This window comes from Mus caroli, unplaced genomic scaffold, assembly GCF_978045245.1.
Source record: "Mus caroli unplaced genomic scaffold, Mus_caroli_1 scaffold_14, whole genome shotgun sequence".
NCBI classification, from domain to species: Eukaryota; Metazoa; Chordata; class Mammalia; order Rodentia; family Muridae; genus Mus; species Mus caroli.
In genome coordinates, this window is record NW_028227269.1 from 18228891 (window position 1) to 18247393 (window position 18503).

The 18503-nt window shown below is 47.1% G+C and overlaps 1 protein-coding gene across 1 annotated transcript in view; it reads right to left on the reverse strand.

The window, feature by feature from the left end:
* Positions 1-18503, reverse strand: part of LOC147001150 (uncharacterized) — an 83400-nt gene that overhangs the window by 32016 nt on the left and 32881 nt on the right. The window contains exons 4-6 of the mRNA XM_085830230.1: positions 6039-6359; positions 4466-4571; positions 4000-4112 (exon numbers count right to left, since the gene is read on the reverse strand). Coding sequence (XP_085686356.1) covers positions 6206-6359 — 154 coding nt within the window. The 3' untranslated portion in view covers positions 4000-4112; positions 4466-4571; positions 6039-6205. The remainder of the gene's footprint in view (positions 1-3999; positions 4113-4465; positions 4572-6038; positions 6360-18503) is intronic.

Consider the following 18503-nt stretch of genomic DNA (forward strand, 5'->3'; position numbering starts at 1 on the left):
CTCCAAGATGGCCAGGACATCAGGAAGACTAGGGGCGGGGCTCTGTCATCCATATGGCTATGGAGAAGAACTGGTCCCTGCAGGATAAAGGCTTTCTATGTGCAGCCTTTTGGGTGAGGAGCACCCACACTACTGCAAACACCTCCCCCTTATGTTCTCTAAGGAAGCTCAATAAACTCATTGGCTTTACAGAATGAACTTCGGCAAATCTTGTTTCCGTTTGACATGGAGACCTTAGGGGGAACTGTACCATTTTGTCTCCCCAGAGGAGGGATTTTAGTACTGCATGTGTTTAGTTAGTCTCACTTCACAAAGGAAGGAGCAGAGGTTTGGGAAGTTGTGTGACTTGTGGGCTCACACATATGTCACACGGGTCCTAGTTGTGGGTGAGAAAAGCAGCTGAGGTACAAAATGTCCTTAAACTCCAAACTCCCCTATCACATGGCCAACTGCTCCCTTGGAAGTTGCTCCGGGCCTTTTATCTGGTGCCTAATGCCTGAGAGGTGCTGAGTGGACTTTTGGAGCCAGCCCTGGCTCTGGAACCAGAGGATCAGATTTGGCTAGTTGGTTCTGACCAGACAGAACCTGGTCTCTCTAGAGATTCCTTGTCTTTCAGTCTGAAACTCTCCTTAAATCTTCATGTCTTTTGCTTCAGACACTGAGTTTATCTAAAATTTCCACAAAGAGGAGGACATTACCTACGAAGACAAACCCTGTGTCCACCATAGGGCTACCCTGTAAGGCAGGTACCCAGTCCACAGGGGGCAATGCCAGGTGATTTTTCTGCCGGGAAAGGCTCCTGGCCAGGATTATGGGTCTGGACTTTGGGTCTATTCTCAGTGTCATTGCTCAAGATGACAATTGTCAAGAGCCTGAACTCTTGACAGGTCCAAAGATGGAGAAACTAGCACCAACCACAGCAAGGCAGATTTATCAGTTCTCAACCTAAGGGTTAACTTTTTCGGTACACTTCTATCTCCAAAAATATTTATATTAGAATTCATAATAGCAGCAAAGTTACAGTTATGAAGTAGCAAGGGAAATAATTTTTTTGACTGGAGGTCACCACAACATGAGGAACTGTATTAAAGGATCGCAGTATTAGGAAGGTTGAGAATCATTGTTTAAGTGGACATAGAAGGAGATGCTAAGGAGGACCCCAGTTTCTATCCTGGAGTGGCCCTGGAATTCAGTACCAAGGCAGTGATGGGTTTCCTTCAGGTCAAGCTAGTTTGAGAAAGCTGAGAGATATGTAGAGAGGAAAGGGCCAGATTTACAAACCTCAGCTGGAGGTCAGAAGAATGGACTAGTCACAGACACCCGGGCCTACAGATTTCTTTACATTTCTGATTTTAATGTTTTTGCATGTGTATGCATATGCACTGTGCATGTGTATTTCCATATTGTAGGCACATGTGCATGTGTGGGCAGCTCAAGGTAGACATTGGGTGTCTCCCTACCCCACTCTCCACTGTATTTATTGAGGCCAGGTCTCCTGAACTGTAGCTTGCTGATTCCAGCTAAGCTAGCCAGGCAGCTGACCCTGAGGATGTCCAGTCTGCCTCTCAGATGCTGGGATTACAGGTAACTGCCATACCTGCCCAGCTATTACATGGTTCTAGAGATCTGATTTCTGGTCTTCATGCTTACATCGAACATGTTTTAGTCACTAAGCCATTGTCTCCCCACAGCCCTGTTTTAAAAAATTAAATAAAAGTTTTGATGTTTGAGTAATGACAGACCCAAGGGAAGCTGCAGCTGGGTCCATGCATCTGTCCTTCAAATTCACCCCTGGTCCTGTCCTGCACAGCTACAGTGATGTTGAAGTCAGGGATAGGGACACTGCTACCATCCACACAGCTTTTTCATATCATGATTGTGTGCGCACACATACACATGCATGCTGTGTGCATGGTATCTGGTGCAGTTTCAGAGCATGTGTAGATCTGCCTTGTCACTATCACTGATGGCTCTTCCTATGGTTAGAAAATTGCAGAGAAGTTTCTGTGGGGAGGTGACCATAGGGTCTCTTAATAATGAACCTTCCTGCCCCATCCTCGGCTCTGCACCCTTCCTTTCTGCCCCATCCTCCTCTCTGTACCCTTTGTGCAGGCGACTTTCTGCTCAGGCTCACTTCTGAGTACCCTCCCCCTGTGGTCCATCCTGTGGTAAATAACCAGCTTAGAAAGGACAATGGACTAGTTTCTAAGCTGCATTTGCCAGAAAAGGCTACATGTCTAGAAGGCTTTGCAGGGCCTTGTGCTAATTTTAGCTTGAATCAAAGAAAATACACTTTCATGATTTGTCGATTACATTTAACAGCTGCAGCTGACGCTGGAGTGACCCTGAAGTCCGTGTCAAGAGGTTGAAGCATAGCTCCGTGCACTAGTGACACCATTGGGGGTGCTTCTGTTTTTTGGCTAAATTCTACACTTTGAGGGGTCTTTCCTAAATGAGACAGTCTCTGAGAAACCTAGTAAATGAACTCCCACAGAAACAAGGGGGAGGGAAACACCCTATCTTCTTGATATCAATTTTTGGATCCACGTATTTTCGGTCACTCACTAGCATATTAATTCTTCCATCCATGAATTCTGATATTGGAGGTTCGTAACAGAAGCCACAGACTCACCCAGTGGAAAAATAGTCCTTCAGGCTGCAGAAGCAGCAATTGAGTAGTGCACCACTGCCATCTAAGGCTCATGAAAGAAAATTAAAAAAATTGAGATCTGTGATTCATGTAATGTATGTCAAATAGCCCAAAGAGTTGTTTGTGAGCTTTGAAACCTGGGGCTGAGAAAATAGCAGAACAGGCCGGGACATGCCCGGGCAGGCCCATCGTTACATGTTCTGACTGGCCTGTTGCCTCCCTATCTCCTGCACTTCTGACAGTCTGCTGATGTTTAAATCAACCAATCATGTGAAACCGCGCCAATTCCTCCCCCAGCACCACCCCTTTTCTTTAAAAACCCCTAGCTTCCAAGCCTCATGGTCAAATCCACTGTCTCCTCCCTGAGATACATTTCGACCCAGAGCTCCGCCATTAAACTACCTCCTGTTCTTACATCAAGTTGGTCGTCTGTTCGTGATTCTTGGGTGCATGTCGAATCAGGAATTGAGTGGGGGTTTCCCCACTAGGTTCTTTCAGCTCACATTCAGTGTTGCACCATAGGGTGGCTCTTGAATATCTTGGAATCGAGACTTGTTAGACTGTTCCTGGGCCTTTCAATGGGAACAATTCAGTCAACTTCAATGGCCCCCAGAAAAAAGAAGTCTAGTGTAGAGAACCTGGGAGTCAAGGGGACCCTGAGATGAAGCTGACAAGGCTTCCCACACCATTTGGATGAGGACAGAGCTAAGCAGTGGTGACAGTATCTAGGGGCTCTGTGTCAGGCAGCACAGGGTTTGAGTCCTGAGTCTGTCCCTTGTCAGTTACTGGACCTAGAACAAGCTACTTAGGCCTCTTCATTCATTCTATGAGACAGGGTGTTCCTGGGGAACCAAAGGTGACCTAAAATTTGAGATTCTTCTGCCTTAGCTCCTCTAGTGCTGGGATTGGAAAGTTGAACCATCATGACTGGGCCACTTAAACTTTTGGAGAATAGTGGTTTTAATACCTAGTGGGAAACAGGACTAGTGATCTGACCCTAATTAGGCCAGCATGGCCATTAAAAATATGTGAACCACAAAGAACATAATAGAGCCTCCAAATGGAAGGCATATATATTTCTTACTGACTGGTAGCTAGTAAGACTAAGAAGGAGATATGGGGGACAGGGAAGGCTACACAAATGAGACAGAGAGACAAGGTTTCACAGGATCAGTAGGAGTTTTCCATTCAAACAGGGAAGAGGAGTCCAGATGCAGGAACTCTGTGTACAAAGGCATTTTAGTAATAATTGTCCCACGTGCTGAGTGCATTTCATTGAGTTTGGCCTGGTCTAAGCTCAAAGGGGATGAGGTATGGCTGGAGAGAAACTCAATGGTTAGAGCACTTACCACTTCTGCTGGGATCAGAGTTTGGTTCACAGCATCCAAGTACCAGGGCTTACAACTGCCAGTAACTCCAGCTTCAGGAGATCCAATATCTTGCTCTGGGCCTCCACAGGCACCTGCATGCATATATGCAAATGCATGTAGTATTTCTCTCTCACACACATGCCCACAATTGAAATAATAAAATAACTCTTAAAAATCCACTGAGTGAAATAGAACAGGTGATTTTGGCTAGAACCTCCAGGAAGGCTCAGGAGTCCATCTTGCTTCCAAACTTCCTCCAACCTCTATCAGAGCTGAATCAAGTGGGCTGGAAAAGGGCAGGCCTGCATAGGGCAGAGAGTGTATACCAAAAACCTCTGTGCCATCAACAGTTTCACAGGCTCACCTACTCCCCTCTCCGTACCCTCACCCCCTCTTCAAATCCCCTCTTCCCACTCCACCTGCTCACTCCTACCATGTTTCCTACCTTCATTGCTTGTTTCCATCTGCCTGAAGATCTTGTCTGTTTGATTCTCGGGCATGGACTTGTCCTCAGGCATCTTCATCACGGAGGACACCATCTTGTAGATGGCCTGCAAAGGGGCATCTGTGAGTGTGCTCTGGAGGACGGAGGGTGAGTTACGGTCCTTGCTCAGCTAACCAAGGAGCAATGACAGGGCAGAGTCAGGACCCTTCTCTCATCAGAACAAGTCTCACAAACAAGGTGCTGGGTAAAGGGAGCCAGGAAAGTTTAAGTGATGTTCAAGAGCACAGGATACAGCTGGGGCATGGAAGAATGTAGGGCTCCTTGGTTCTGAGTAGAGGGGAGGTTGTGGGGGAAAGCATCTGTCTGAAAGGAAGGTCTTTGGTGGGGAGCTGGGAAATCCTTGAGGGAAGGTCAAAGGGGAAATCCATTGATCCCTGCCCACCCATGGGTCCTGAATCTGCAGATTCAACAAAATACAGGTGGAAAATAGTCTAGAAAATGAAACTGGAGGTACACAGTTTCTTGTTATTTCCCAAATAATACAAATTATTATTAACATCTATAGCCATTGTATTAGGCACTGTATATAATTACTTTACTTATTTTATGGATGTATGTAATTATTTATTTGAGGGAGATGACCTCACGACCAATTCAGAGGACAACTTGTGGAAGCTGGTTCTCTTTTCCTACCATGTGGGTCTTAGGGATCAAAGCCAGGCTGCCAGGCTTGGTAGCAATCACCTTTACCCACAGAGTCAGCTCACTGGACCAAATACAGAGATGGTTTAGAGCATGGAGTAGGAAGGATGCAAGGTGCACATAAGCATTGCTCCTGTGAAGGACTGACTGCTGACTCATCCTTTACTGTGTCGTTCTGATTTCTATAGGAAGCCCTATAGACAGCTAGTGTGTGTGTATGTTATACATATGTGTGTAGATGATCACCCACCCATGCAGAGGCCAAACAGGAATACCGGTGTTCACAAGATTCCCTTTCTCTATCACTGAACCTGGCCGGGGCTTATCATTTTAGCTAGGTTGCCTGCTCAGCAAGCTTCTGGGACTCACTTGTCCCCTAGTTCTAGGGTTTCGGGCATGCTCAGCCACTCCTGCCTTTTCCGTGGGTGTTGGGATTCAGAACTCAGGTCCTCATGCTGAGTATCAAGTGTTCTTCCCCACTGAGCCATTTTCCCAGTTCTTGCTTTGACAATTCTTAATCACCTATCTGAGCCTCACATCTTATTAGAGGTTAAAAAAAAAGACCCGTTTTATAGAATTGTGTGAATAAACCTGATGGATGAGCTCAGCTGGGGCCTGATTTCCAGCAAGCAATCGATAGATGCTTAGCTTTTATCATTATTCTGTGCAGACATGCAGTCCTTTAGTATACCAGGTAGCAAGTGGGCAGAGGAATGACCTGGTGTATGGGGCCGGGGATGGGGGTCCTGGATCCCTGACTCCCCATGCGCCAGGCCCTGTCAAGTGCAGGTACCTGCACTATCTCCAGCATTTCACTGCAGCTGATGTAGCCATTGCTGTCTAGGTCGTACATGCTGAAGGCCCACTTTACCTTCTGTTTCAGCTTGTCCTGAGAGGTCATGCTCAGAGCAATGATGAACACTCGGAAGTTGATGGTGCTATCACTGTTGGTGTCAAACGTGTGGAAGACATGTTCAGCGAACTTGGAGGCTTCTCTGTAGGGGTAGAATTTGGCCTAGATCTTGAAATTGTCCACGGTCAGGTGGCCAGTGGAACACCCATTGAGGAAGCCCTTCTACCACTCCTGAAGCTCATGGTTGGTGAACTCCCTGTGTTTCCGCAGGTCCTGCAGCACCTCAGGATCCAGCTTGCTGTTCTGCTTGCCCATGGCAGCTGGCAGTGGAGACTAAACCTGCAAGGCCAAGACACAAGGTAAGCTGTGGATAACTGAAACTCCATGTCTGGCTTCCTATCACACTCTACCACCATGCTGGCTAAGCAATATCTGCTGTATGTCCAGTGCCATCCATCACAGCAGTGGTTCTCAGCCTTCCTAAAACTGCAGCCCCTTAATACAGTTCCTCATGTTGTGGTGAACTCCCAGCTATAAAGTCATTTTCGTTGCTACATCATAACTGTAATTTTGCTATGGTTATGAATCATAATGTAAATATGTGATATGCAGGAGGGTCTTAGGTGACTCCCTTTGAAAGGGTCATGCCATTGTCAAAGGGGTTATGATAACACAGGTTGAGATCTTCTGGGCCAGAAGAACTCAAGACCATGATAGTGCAAGCTCTGGCTTTTAGTATTTCCAGGATGGCTCTCCTCAGGAGGTACAAAATGGCTGTATATAACATGGCAAAACCCAGAACACTCTAGGAAAGACAGAAAGAATATCTTTTTATAGCTAAATACAGTCTACTTGGAGCATGCATGCAGAATCATGGTATAAGGAGACAAGGAGAGGCAAGCCAAAATCAGTGGAATGAAGCTTTGTCAAATGTCCTGTAAGGGTTACACAAGAGGCAGGATTGAGACAAACCCCTCAGCTCATCAGCTTGGGGTAAAGGGGTCTCATGGACCCAATCCTGACTCTTCGCTTTGAACAGCTCGTTCTTTTTCTCGTGGGGGACCCGGTGTGTTTGTTTCCTTGTCACAGATACATTTGCTGATGCTGCATAGTAAATAAATCCTGCCTGCATAGGCAGATGTTAGTGGTTCACATTCCTACCTAACACAGCTAGGGTAAATTTAGAACTAGGTTGACACCCATTCTGAGTGGACTCAGGGATGATACCAGAGAACAGGAACATGGCTTTGGCCCTTCAAAGTTCAACTTCATTTATCAGCAACCTTAATTTTATAAATGACATTTAAAAACCCCATTCTTACCCAGATTTCTGGGTTAATCTGGGTATGTAGGGTTTCATGGGGACCCAGGTATTAAAGCTTTGAAGCATGTTGATAGGGGGTTTCTAGACCCCCCAAGACCTCCTTATCCCCCTCCATACAATACTGGGAGAAGTTATCAGCACATGCCATGCTATTTTTAACCCTAGAAGAGACACCTGGAACCTTATGGGAGTCCCCACTCTTTATTATGCCTATGAGATATTGTTCTGCCAGGGAGATCTAGAATTAGTATCAATCAGTTGGTGAATGTCCATGTGAATGTTAACAGCTGAAACAGCCTCCATGGAAATTCAGGACTGTGCTTCATTGGCCAGCACACCACACTGCAGTCTTCTACAAGGTCCAAGTGTGAGATCCTGCAGTGATTGGCCATTGGCCATTAATACTCGTTCACTTCCCTACCTCAATTTTGATTTCTTTCTTTCACAGTAACACACCTGTATAGCTCAGTTATTTTTGAAATGTGTAGAAGAACTAGTGTGGGTGAGTCTCCTCTACCCAAGTCCCAAAGGAAACCACTCTGAAGTGCTCAGAGGCTTATGAATTCTAAGCACTACGTGCTAGGTCCTGTTAAGGAAGATGAGACATGCACTCAATATTACCTGCCACCGCCCGTCTTCATCACCTCTTTTCCAGGATGTTAGCATTCTATGTACATATTTTATTTACTTATTCACAGGACTAGGAGATATTTAAAGTTCCTTGTCCAACACAGACATATGGCACCTTGATATTGCCTTTCAAAGAACACATTTACTTACCTAAACATGCCCTCCCCTGTACAAACAACCAACTCAAATGTCCACAGTATCTTGATCAGAAATAATCATCAACTCATGTAGTCAGGTGCCACACATCTGTAACTCCAGAACTGGAGGGTAGAGGCAGGATTATCAGGAGTTCAAGGTCATCTATGACTATATAACAAGTTCATGGCCAGCCTGAGCTACATGAGACCCTGTCTAACAAAGTTATATTAAAAGAAAGAGAACAGGAATTCCAATAGTGGTGCATGCCTTTAACCCCATCACTCAGTGACAGTGCAGACAGATAGGAGTTCAATGAAGGCTACCCTGGGCTACAGAGCAAGTTGTAGGATAGCCAGGACTACACAGAGAAACATTGTCTCTCTCTGAAAGACATACACACAAACATAGACTGGGGGGGGGGAGAGAGAGAGACCGAGAGACAGAGAGAGATCTTCAAATGGAAGATTATGCACAAGGGCATGTGGTGATTGATGCCATCTATGAGAACAAGTCTGATGGGTTTGTGAGTGGAGGCCTCCTGTGGAAGAACTTACTGGAAAGGTAAAGTTTAAGTGGGGAATTGGCTGAATGGACAGGTACCTTGTAGGACTTTCTGTCGTGTTTTCCTTTGTAATTTTATTTGTTTGTTTGTTTTATGAGATAGGGTCTCATGTAGCTAGAAAGAGCGATGACACTACGTTCTTCTCAAAGCAGTTTATTCAGGAACCTTTCAACATGAATGCATGAATCTCTCTCCACGAATAGTCTCTTGTGTATCTCCTTGCCCCCAATCGCAATCCCTTATATAGCCCCTCAACCATGCGCCATCAGCCCAGTCCACGTAAGAGCAGTCCATTGGCCAGAATCATCACTCGTCATATGGTCTGATCTTGAATGATGGTGCACCTACGCAGTTCTCATGATGGTCGTGGCTTATTTTCAGGTGTATGAGGAAGTCGGGTGCAAGTCGTAAGACTTGGCTGCAGTCCCGGGCGCCATCTTGGGACTGCTGTGACACCCACTCCCCACATCTCCCCCTTCTGTACTTATTGGCAGAGAGAATGTCTGTCTTATGTCGCACCCTGTGGCAATGCCCCTTACCCATCATCGGGAGACAAAAAGCATTGGTTTGATCCCTGTCTTAGGTTGGTGACATGCCCAGGGAGTCTTACCCGTCATTGACTACTTCTCTAGCATGCCAAGCCACACATGAGGAGATTGTCCTGTTTTGGCTGGCGCAAAAGCCTGTATCATAAAGGCTTGGGCTCTGCACTGATGACTCTGCATGCGGCAGTTGCACCAGAAGGCCAGGATGCTGATTAATATCAAACACAGGGCAAGTCCATCAATTCTGGCTCACTCTTTCAAGTGGGAGTCCGCGGTCAGCAATCCAAAGCTTCTGCAACTCCAACGGTTAAATTATTCACAGCCACGGCAGTTTGTAAGGGATATGGCCGCACTGGTGGCTGCAGTGGCAGAGATTGCTACAGCAGTGACAATGGCTGCAGCAACGCCAAAAATCCCTCTTAGGTCCAAACAAAGTCATAGCAGAAGGAGCCTGAATAGGCAAAGGTTCAAAGCGAGGCATCCTAGTCACAACAGCTAAATGATATTTAGATGCATTCCAGCACATACTATAATAACAAATATCACTACTACAATTAACAACATTATTCTCATAACTACCATTATAAACAATAAACACAAAAGGAGGCCACATACAAACAGGCATAGCCTGAAAAGAAGCATTCCTCCCTCCAGCAAATTGAAATACAGAAGTTTTAAACACATTAGTCCATTCCAATTAAAACTTGCATTGCCCCAGGCCCCTCTCGCCACCATGCTTAAGGGGGGAAGATCAGTGCAACTACCATTCACCCCACCTAACACCATATATTAAAAGGATTACTAGCTCCTACTTGAGCTGGATTTTGATATGTCCAATTATACCCTGAAAAGGAACTATTATGGACTGTACCTATATAAGGGGAAAATGAAAAATAATTCTTCACTGCCCAAGGTACTTTTCTAGATTGACAGCCGGTCCAAGGTGGAAGGGAATCACGAAAGCTCCTACAAAAAAGGGGCCCATCTAGGTTAGATAGGTGCTATTGCCCTTGGATATTCTGGCAGGCCACAACCCTCAAACCCAGGTAGCAACAGCTTTAGTAGATACAGCTGAACACAATCACTCATCTGTGAAATATTTTGAATCATCTGAAAACACAACAATCCCCTTAGCTGAAGCAGCATAGATTCCGGCACTGGAGCTATCTCTCCATCCCATGATAAAAAAAGGCAATTGTAGCAAAGCATTAGATGTAAAGAATTGAGGAAACACCTGTGCCAAATGCGTCAACGGCATGGTTTTCAGGAACACAGAAATAATTCCCCAATGAAGCTCTTCAGTTCTCACTAGCGGGACCATTCCCAGCCACAGGAATATCCACATCCTCATTGCTCTGATTGCCCTGAATTGCTCTGGTCAGCCTCTCTGGGATCCACAGCAGTAGTTGGTGATCCTGGGGAAACACACAAACAGACCCTCTCTCCCAAACCAACACTGGGTCAGGGCCCTTCCAACAACCAGTCAAGAAGTACACTTGGATGGGATAATTAGTTTGAGCCGCTACAAATCTCCCTTGTCCCAGCAGCATGTCTTGATCCCAGGCTGCCTGGCCATTGCCAGCATTTATTGCTGCATGCTCAGCAGCAACCTCAATGAAAAATGCCGTCCAGTCTAAATATTGGCCTGGTGACAATCAGGCATGAGCCAGATTCTGCCAATTGCTTGGAGTCATGCAGTAGCGGTGCAGGTTCTCTAACTGCACTCTTACAAAAGCAGCACTGACACCATAAGTACGAACTCCTTACGCTAATCTTTGAACAATCTTCCAAACAAGTGGCTCATGATAATGACCTCCCTGTGCATCCTTAAATACAGGAAAGCACTGGGCTCCCAGTTCCCTCCAGGTTTCTAAATGCAGACTATGCCCAGATCCTCTGTCAGGGGCTCATGGAGGCTGCCACAGCGGCCCTGGCCCTGAAGGTTCTACCTTCATTTTTAGTTTCTCTAGACTGTCAGCTATGCTCTCCAGATTGTCCTCAGACATATCCCCATCACTAGAACTTCCTTCTGCCTCTGACTTTTGGGATCGCGCCTCTCTCACCTGATTCAGTGCCTCATTGCCCTTTTGGAGTTCTACTCCACACTGGCAGCACCCCTTTAGCAAGAACTCCCTGTTCTTCTGCAAACTTCAAGTCCTTCCCTAACTTCTCCCACCTGAGCCCTGTAAGAAGTCCTGATACAGAGAACCAAGGAGCGACCTGATCCACTACTTTTAAAAAGTTCTACAGGGTCTCCTTTTTCAGCCTGATTCCTTTCACTTTCAGCAAGTCCTTAAGGGCTTGGCTAACTGTTTGACCTGAGGTTGAATTCCCCATGGTGCTTGGTGCAACTTGTCCCAAAACCAGGAACCTTAACTTGTCCCAAAAACGGGAACCTTAACTTGTACCCAAACCGGGAAACTTATAGTCTCAATCCAAGAACTTAAATTGTCCCACTTACCCGGGAACCTTACCAGCTAGCTGCCCAGACTGTGATGAGTTCTGAACGTCCCACCATTGGTCGCCTCCGATTCCGACCAGCAGAAAGAAGTGATGACACTACGTTCTTCTCAAAGCAGTTTATTCAGGAACCTTTCAACATGCATGCATGAATCTCCCTCCAGGAGTAGTCTCTTGTGTATTTCCTTGCCCCCAATCGCAATCCCTTATATAACCCCTCATCCACACCCCATCAGCACAGTCCACATAACAGCAGTCCATTGGCCAGAATCATCACTCGTCATATGGTCTGATCTTGCATCATGGTGCACCTGCGCAGTTCTCACAATGGTCATGGCTTATTTTCAGGTGTATGAGGAAGTCAGGGGCAAGTCATAAGATTTGGCTGCAGTCCTAGGCACCATCTTGGGACTGCTGCCACATCTGCTCCCCAGAGTAGCTCACTCTGACTTCAAACTTACTACGTAGCTGAGGACAACCTGCACCCTTACCTTCCTGCCTCCCCTGTCTAGCAGTCACAGGTGTGAGCCACAAAGCCTGGCTCTTTTGTAGATTTTTTTTTTGTTTTGTTTCTTTGGTTTTTTGTTGTTTTGTTTTTTGAGACAGGGTTTATCTGTATAGCCCTGGCTGTCCTGAAACTCACTTTGTAGATGAGGCTGGTCTCGAACTCAGAAATGCCCCTGACTCTGCCTCCCTAGTGCTGTGATAAAACGTCATTTACAGTTTTAAGATGTCAAAATGTGTACATGTGTTCTTTTCCTTTTTTCTCTTTCAAAGCTTTAAAAATAATTATCTATATAGTATGTTACAAATGATTTTCTTTTTATATAATACATTCTGAGGTTGCCTGGTACCTGCAAAGGCCTGAGTAGTATGTCGGATCCCTGGAACTGGAGTTACAGAAGTTTTGAGCCACCATGTGGGTGTAGGGAACAGGACTGAACTGGGGTCCTCTGCCAGAACAGCAAGAGCCCTCTCTCCAGGATTCCATTCCCCTTAGATTTCATTTTCTACTCAAAGAAGAAGAATCCCCAAATCATAGTCGCCCAGCCTCTAACTCTTGACTGGTGGCATGTCTAAGAACCTCTGAGTTGATAGGACACTATAAGCTAAGGCCTGTCTGGGAGGGGCTTCAGGAACAAGAAATAGAGACAGAGCCTTCGCGCTGGCACACAGTTCTAATTCCAGCAGTCAGAAAGCAGAGGCAGCCAGATAACTTTGAGCTCCATGCCAGCCTGGATTACAGAGAGAGGACCCTGTCTCGAAAACAAAAAACAACCGAAACGCAGAACTAGGGTCCTAGAGGACCTGCATACAGGGGTGAAGGCTCTCTTGAGTCCCCTGGTGATGGCTTACTGTCAGATCCTCTCTTTTCTTGCTACATGCACTTCCTATCTCACAGCCTTGTTCTACCACGGTTTATTGTCCTCTTTCCTTATCACCTACAGCCTGGGCTTCAACCACGGGTCAGCCAACCTCTCCCTTGCTCACTGGACATTGAGCTTGACAGGGTGGCCAGTGCTAGCTGGAAGTATCCTCAGAAGCTAGCTACATCCATCTCTGAAGAGGAGCACACAATACCAATTTCCCCAGCCACAGAGAGTCTGCACAAAGAGGACAAATGCGACTGCTGGTGGCTGAGGGGTCACCACAGGCCTAGGATAAGCATACAGATGAGCTGCTCTCCATGGATCCCACTACCCATGGCTCTAATCCACACCCCAACATAGAGTAAGACCATATCATGACTCTTTGGGAAGGGATAGAAATGTCCTGGCTTTATTGTAGGTAATTCATTTTGGAAACTCAATTAAGAAAACACATGTAAAGTTGAAGCCACCCTGGGAACACGGAGGTGTAGGTAAGAATAGGGCAGCCAACAGTTGGAGGGTGGTACACCTGGTGATGGTTGGTCCAAAGAATCCCTTAGTGGAGCAGGAAAAGAGGTACAAAAAGAGATGTCTGGGGACAATCCAGGAATACTGATACAGAAGAAAGGGAGGAAGGAGGGGAGGAGGAAGGAAGGAAAAAGGGAGGGAAGGAAGGAAGAAATGAGGGAGAGGGAAAAGGAGGGCATGGGAGGGAGAAGGGAACTGGAGTACCTAGAGGAAGGAACAATGAGCTGAGCCCAGGAGGTGACTACTAGGATGTTACTGTCAGAGGCAGGCCCTCAGGAGACCCTCAGGCAGGAGACAAAACTGTGAAACAATGTGAACAGGAGACCCCAGAAAAGAGAGCAGAGTTTGGGGTGGTAGCAGGTAAAAGGTAGAGAAGCCAGGTTGGTTCAAGATGGGAGGTGTGGGGTCCTCTGCTCAAATACTAGTATTGAAGAGAAAAGATCTAGACCCGGTGAAGCCATGTAGCTCCAAGGCCCTCACCACTGAGCCATTCACACAGGGAAACTTACAATGTGTCTCTGGCCTGGAGTTCACTTAGAAATGTCACCCATCAGATACATCTTGCTAACCAGAGAACTGACCATGAGAGAGCTGCAGAACCTCTCCTAAGTGAGCCAGGACCTGACTCCAGGATACCCAGGTATGGGATTGTGCTGGTATGACAGTCCCAGAGAGGGCAATGTGGAAACAGCTGCATTGCCACCATAGCTAGCCCTGTGCTTGTGGCTCCTCTTCATGATCAACAGCCCTGGACCCCACTGCCTTGCCACAGACCCTTGGTTTCCAGCTCATGAACGCAGCATCCACCCACCTCATTGAACACACATCACTGCTGTGTCTGTGATCTATCATCTAACAGATGCTACTAGAATGCCAAACTCCTTGTACCCTCTCTGCAAAAACCTGCCAGGAGGAGGCTGCAGTGCAGACAGCCTTGGAGGTGTTGGAGGAGAGGCTTCATTTCCCTTATTTCTCATGCCCTTCCCAATGGCTTGAAGATCTGCTCCTTACCAAATATTTCGGAGGTAGGAGCTCCAGAACACAGGGCTGTGCCTCTGCCCAGCCTTTGCCTCCTCCCTGTTATCAGGCTGCTAATTAGAATTCATGCTTTGCATTGGTTTTGGACATTCTTGCTGTTGTGGTTATAGTACACACACACACACACACAAACACACATACACACACACAGAGACAGATGGCCTTGTTCTCAGGATGTACTAATACTAATTTGGAGGCAGGAAGAATTTTGACATAGCTCACATCCAAGCAGATCCCAAGTGACCCTCTGTGGATCAAAGAACAAGGTGTAAGCATCAGGAGGATGGAGATCACCCGGGAAACTTCAATCCATGTTTCAGGGCTATCCCTGAGGTGTTGAGGGTTCATGGGATGTAGAAAAGGGAAAAGGAAGGGTCTGATCCTTAGGACCTGGTTCTGAGGAGCAATGGCTTGAAGATCTGTTCCTGCATGCAATGTCATTCAAAGAATGGGTTGTGACAATGGGAATGTGTCTGGCCATCTTAAGCACCTGGGACCAATGGCATAAACAGTATGAGATAAGGAGGAAGAGAGGGTAGGATTGACTCTTTTCTAAAACTCCAGTAAAGAAGGGCTCTATGTAAAGAAGCCTCAGTCCTGGAGGGACTCCATGGAGCATAGTCCTCCTGCCCTGCCATGTTCCACTACACCCAGATGGGAAAACACACCTTTACAATGCTAAGTGCTGCTGAGACTCTTCAATATCCAGCAGCTAGCCCTGAGCCATAGGAACTCTCAGACAGTGCAGTCAGTGACAGTGACCCCTATTCTCCTCCAAAGGGGACAAGGATTCAGTACAGACACTTGGGACAAAGGACCAACAATCATATAGCAAGCTAGCCAAATAACCCTCCAAGAAGGACAAGAAAGCAGGCTCCCAGAAGCAGAAAGCCCCCTAACCCCACCTTAGCCTCTTTCTTGACAGATACACCCCTTCACCTGGGAGAGTGTATCACCAGAGAAGCCCATACTTGAGCAGACAGTTAGGACCTGCTTCAGTGTTTTCCAGTCTCTTGGGTTCTTGAAGTATAGATGCTTGAGTCATGCTGGATTTTGGTCCCTACTCTCGAGTGCTCTGCACTACAAATGCACATTCCTAGGCAGGACAACTAGGTGCTCTGGCCAAGAAGATGGAATTTAGAGTCAAAACTGAAGGCCAAGAGGGGATTTTGGAAGGTGACAGAGCCTCCAGTGAGTGGTAAACCGTCTCACATGCTTCAGCTAGTGAAGGAAAATGAGATTTTGTAACTTGTGATTCATGTAAAGAGTTGTCTAGGAGCCCAGATGCCAGGGCAGGGCTCTTTTGTAAAGATGAAAAAGAATGCAAGGACACAAGCAAGGCTATCTTGTCTGAGTTGACACCATCTGGCCAGAACCTCCCCTCTGTCTACTGCCCTTTGGCGCCGGGGTAATGTCATACATAAACTGGTTGCTATGTGAACAAAGATAAGCCCCCAGCCCACAGGAACAAGGTCATGATGCCCTTTGGCTGACATGTATTCTTACTGTTAATGTTTGAATGAGCCAATCCCATACCTTTGTTGAAATTCCTTGCACTCCTATCCCATTTTCTTTCATAAGAACCCCCCTAGTTCTAGAGACTCTGAGTCGACTCCCCTGCCGTCTGTGTAAGGTACATGTCGGCCCAGAGATATTCCAATAAAGTCTCATGTGTATTGCAACAAGAAGGATTCTTGCATGTTCGTGGGTGCACCCTATCCCTGGATTAGAGTGGGGGTCGCCATATGGGGGTGTCCTACATTTAGGGGCTTGTCCGGGATTTGGAAGCGCCCAGAACCCCAAAAATATCCCTTGGAGGTATGTCTGTGTGAGTTTGGTGTGTCTGAGTGCGGTGCTGCTGAATTTGTGTCTCGGTTTTCCAGTTTTAGTATTCTGGCAACTACCGCTGAGGTCCGTGTGAGTCCAGTGGCTGTGGAAGGAGATGTCCTGAGTCCACAAGCTGCAATCCTGGGAAGACATTCCAAGGGTGACCCTGGAGGAAGTGCTCAGGGTTAGGGACAGCCGGGATGACCTGGCTGTCCTCTGGCAGAGTGAGGAAGATCAGGTGCTCTTTCTGACAGAGCAAGAGTGGACACGGAAACCCACCCCATCAGAGGTAGCGTTTGGCTGGTTGTATAGTTCCAGGCAGGGAAGAGTGTGCTTGGACGTTCTGGTGTCCCTTGTCTCTGTCTTCATTTTGTCTTTGTTTCTGATTTTTGTCATGGGACAGACTGTCTCAACCCCATTATCTTTGACTGAGGACCATTGGACACACGTTAGGGCAAGAGGACGAAATCTATCAGCAAGAGTTAAGAAGAAACCTTGGCAGACTTACTGTACCTCGGAATGGCCCATTTTGGGGGTGGGTTGGCCTCCCAAAGGAACGTTTGATCTCCCCACCATTAGGGCCGTAAAGGCCGTTGTTTTTCAGGAAGGACCAGGATCGCACCCGGACCAGCAACTGTACATCACAGTGTGGGAAGATTTAGCGTGATTTCTGCCTGCATGGGTTCGTCCATTTCTCCCACCACTACGTCCACGTACCAAGGTTTTGATGGTCTGAGAGAATGCCGAGAAGGGGAAATCGAAACTACTACCTGTAGAAGCCAGCGAAAAATCTACTCCGCTGCAGCCAGCGGCCATTTCTAAAATCTACCCAGAAATAGAGTGGCCCCCTGAATGGCCCAACTCTCTACCACCACCTTATCCCCTGATTCTCCAACCTGTACCCCAACCCTCAGCTCCCATGGCTCCACCTTCGGTTCTAGGGATCGGGGAGGGAGGTCCCTCAGCAGAAACAAGAAGCCAGCGGGGAGCCCCCAGCGAGGGGCCAGCCGATTCTATGGTGGCACTTCCCCTTAGGGCTGTTGGAGCTCCCCCCTGCCAGCCAGAATGATCTACAGCTTCTGCAAAACTGGCCTTTTTCTTCCTGTGATCTCTATAACTGGAAAGTAAACCACCCCCCCTTTCTCAGAAAATCCTACAGGGCTTAAAGGGTTGATAGAGTCTCTGATGTACTCACACCAGCCCACCTAGGATGGTTGCCAACAGCTCCTACAAACCCTGTACACCACCTAGGAGAGAGAAAGAATTCTCCTCGAGGCACGGAAGAACGTCCGAGATGGGGCCGGTTGGCCAGTCCAGACCCCGGTCAAGATAGACAAAGGATTTCCTTTGACTCATCCTCAGTGGGATTATAACACAGCACAAGGTAGAGAACGGCTGTCCAATTACCAACAGACACTAGTTACGGGTCTCAGAGGGGCCGCTCATAGGCCCACAAATTTGGCTAAGGTAAGACAAGTTATCCAGGGGCCAACTGAGCCCCCCTCAGCTTTTTTAGAGAGACTCATGGAGGAATGCATTTTGTGGTGAACTTAGGGATAGACTTTAGACTTCGGGGAATCTTAGGCAAGCATTCTACCAACAGTCGTAGCCAACTCCAGCCTACCCTTCCTCCTCTCCCTCCCCCTCACATTTTCATGTGACACAGTCTTTTCTCTGTGTAGCCCTGGCTGTCCTGAAACTCCCTCTGAGACCAGGCTCACTTGGAACTCACACAGATCCATCTACCTCTGCCTCATGAGTACTGGGATTAAAGAAGAGCCTCACCACCATCTGGCTATGATAGAGTCTTTCTAAACAGCCCAGTCCAGCCTTGAACTCAAGACACTCTTCAGTCTGCTGAAATTACTGGAGCACAACATGCCTTAAGTGCTCTTTTGAAGGATATGTAAGACATTGCTGCAAGCAGGAAAGGGCAGAGGCCTCCAATTCGTTCCCCCAGTCCCTCTACAGATGGATGTCTTGTGCAATCAGTCCTGGAGGGATGGAGTCAGAATAGGCTTCTCTGTCTTGCTGCTCAGCATCCAGGATCAGGTTGGAATG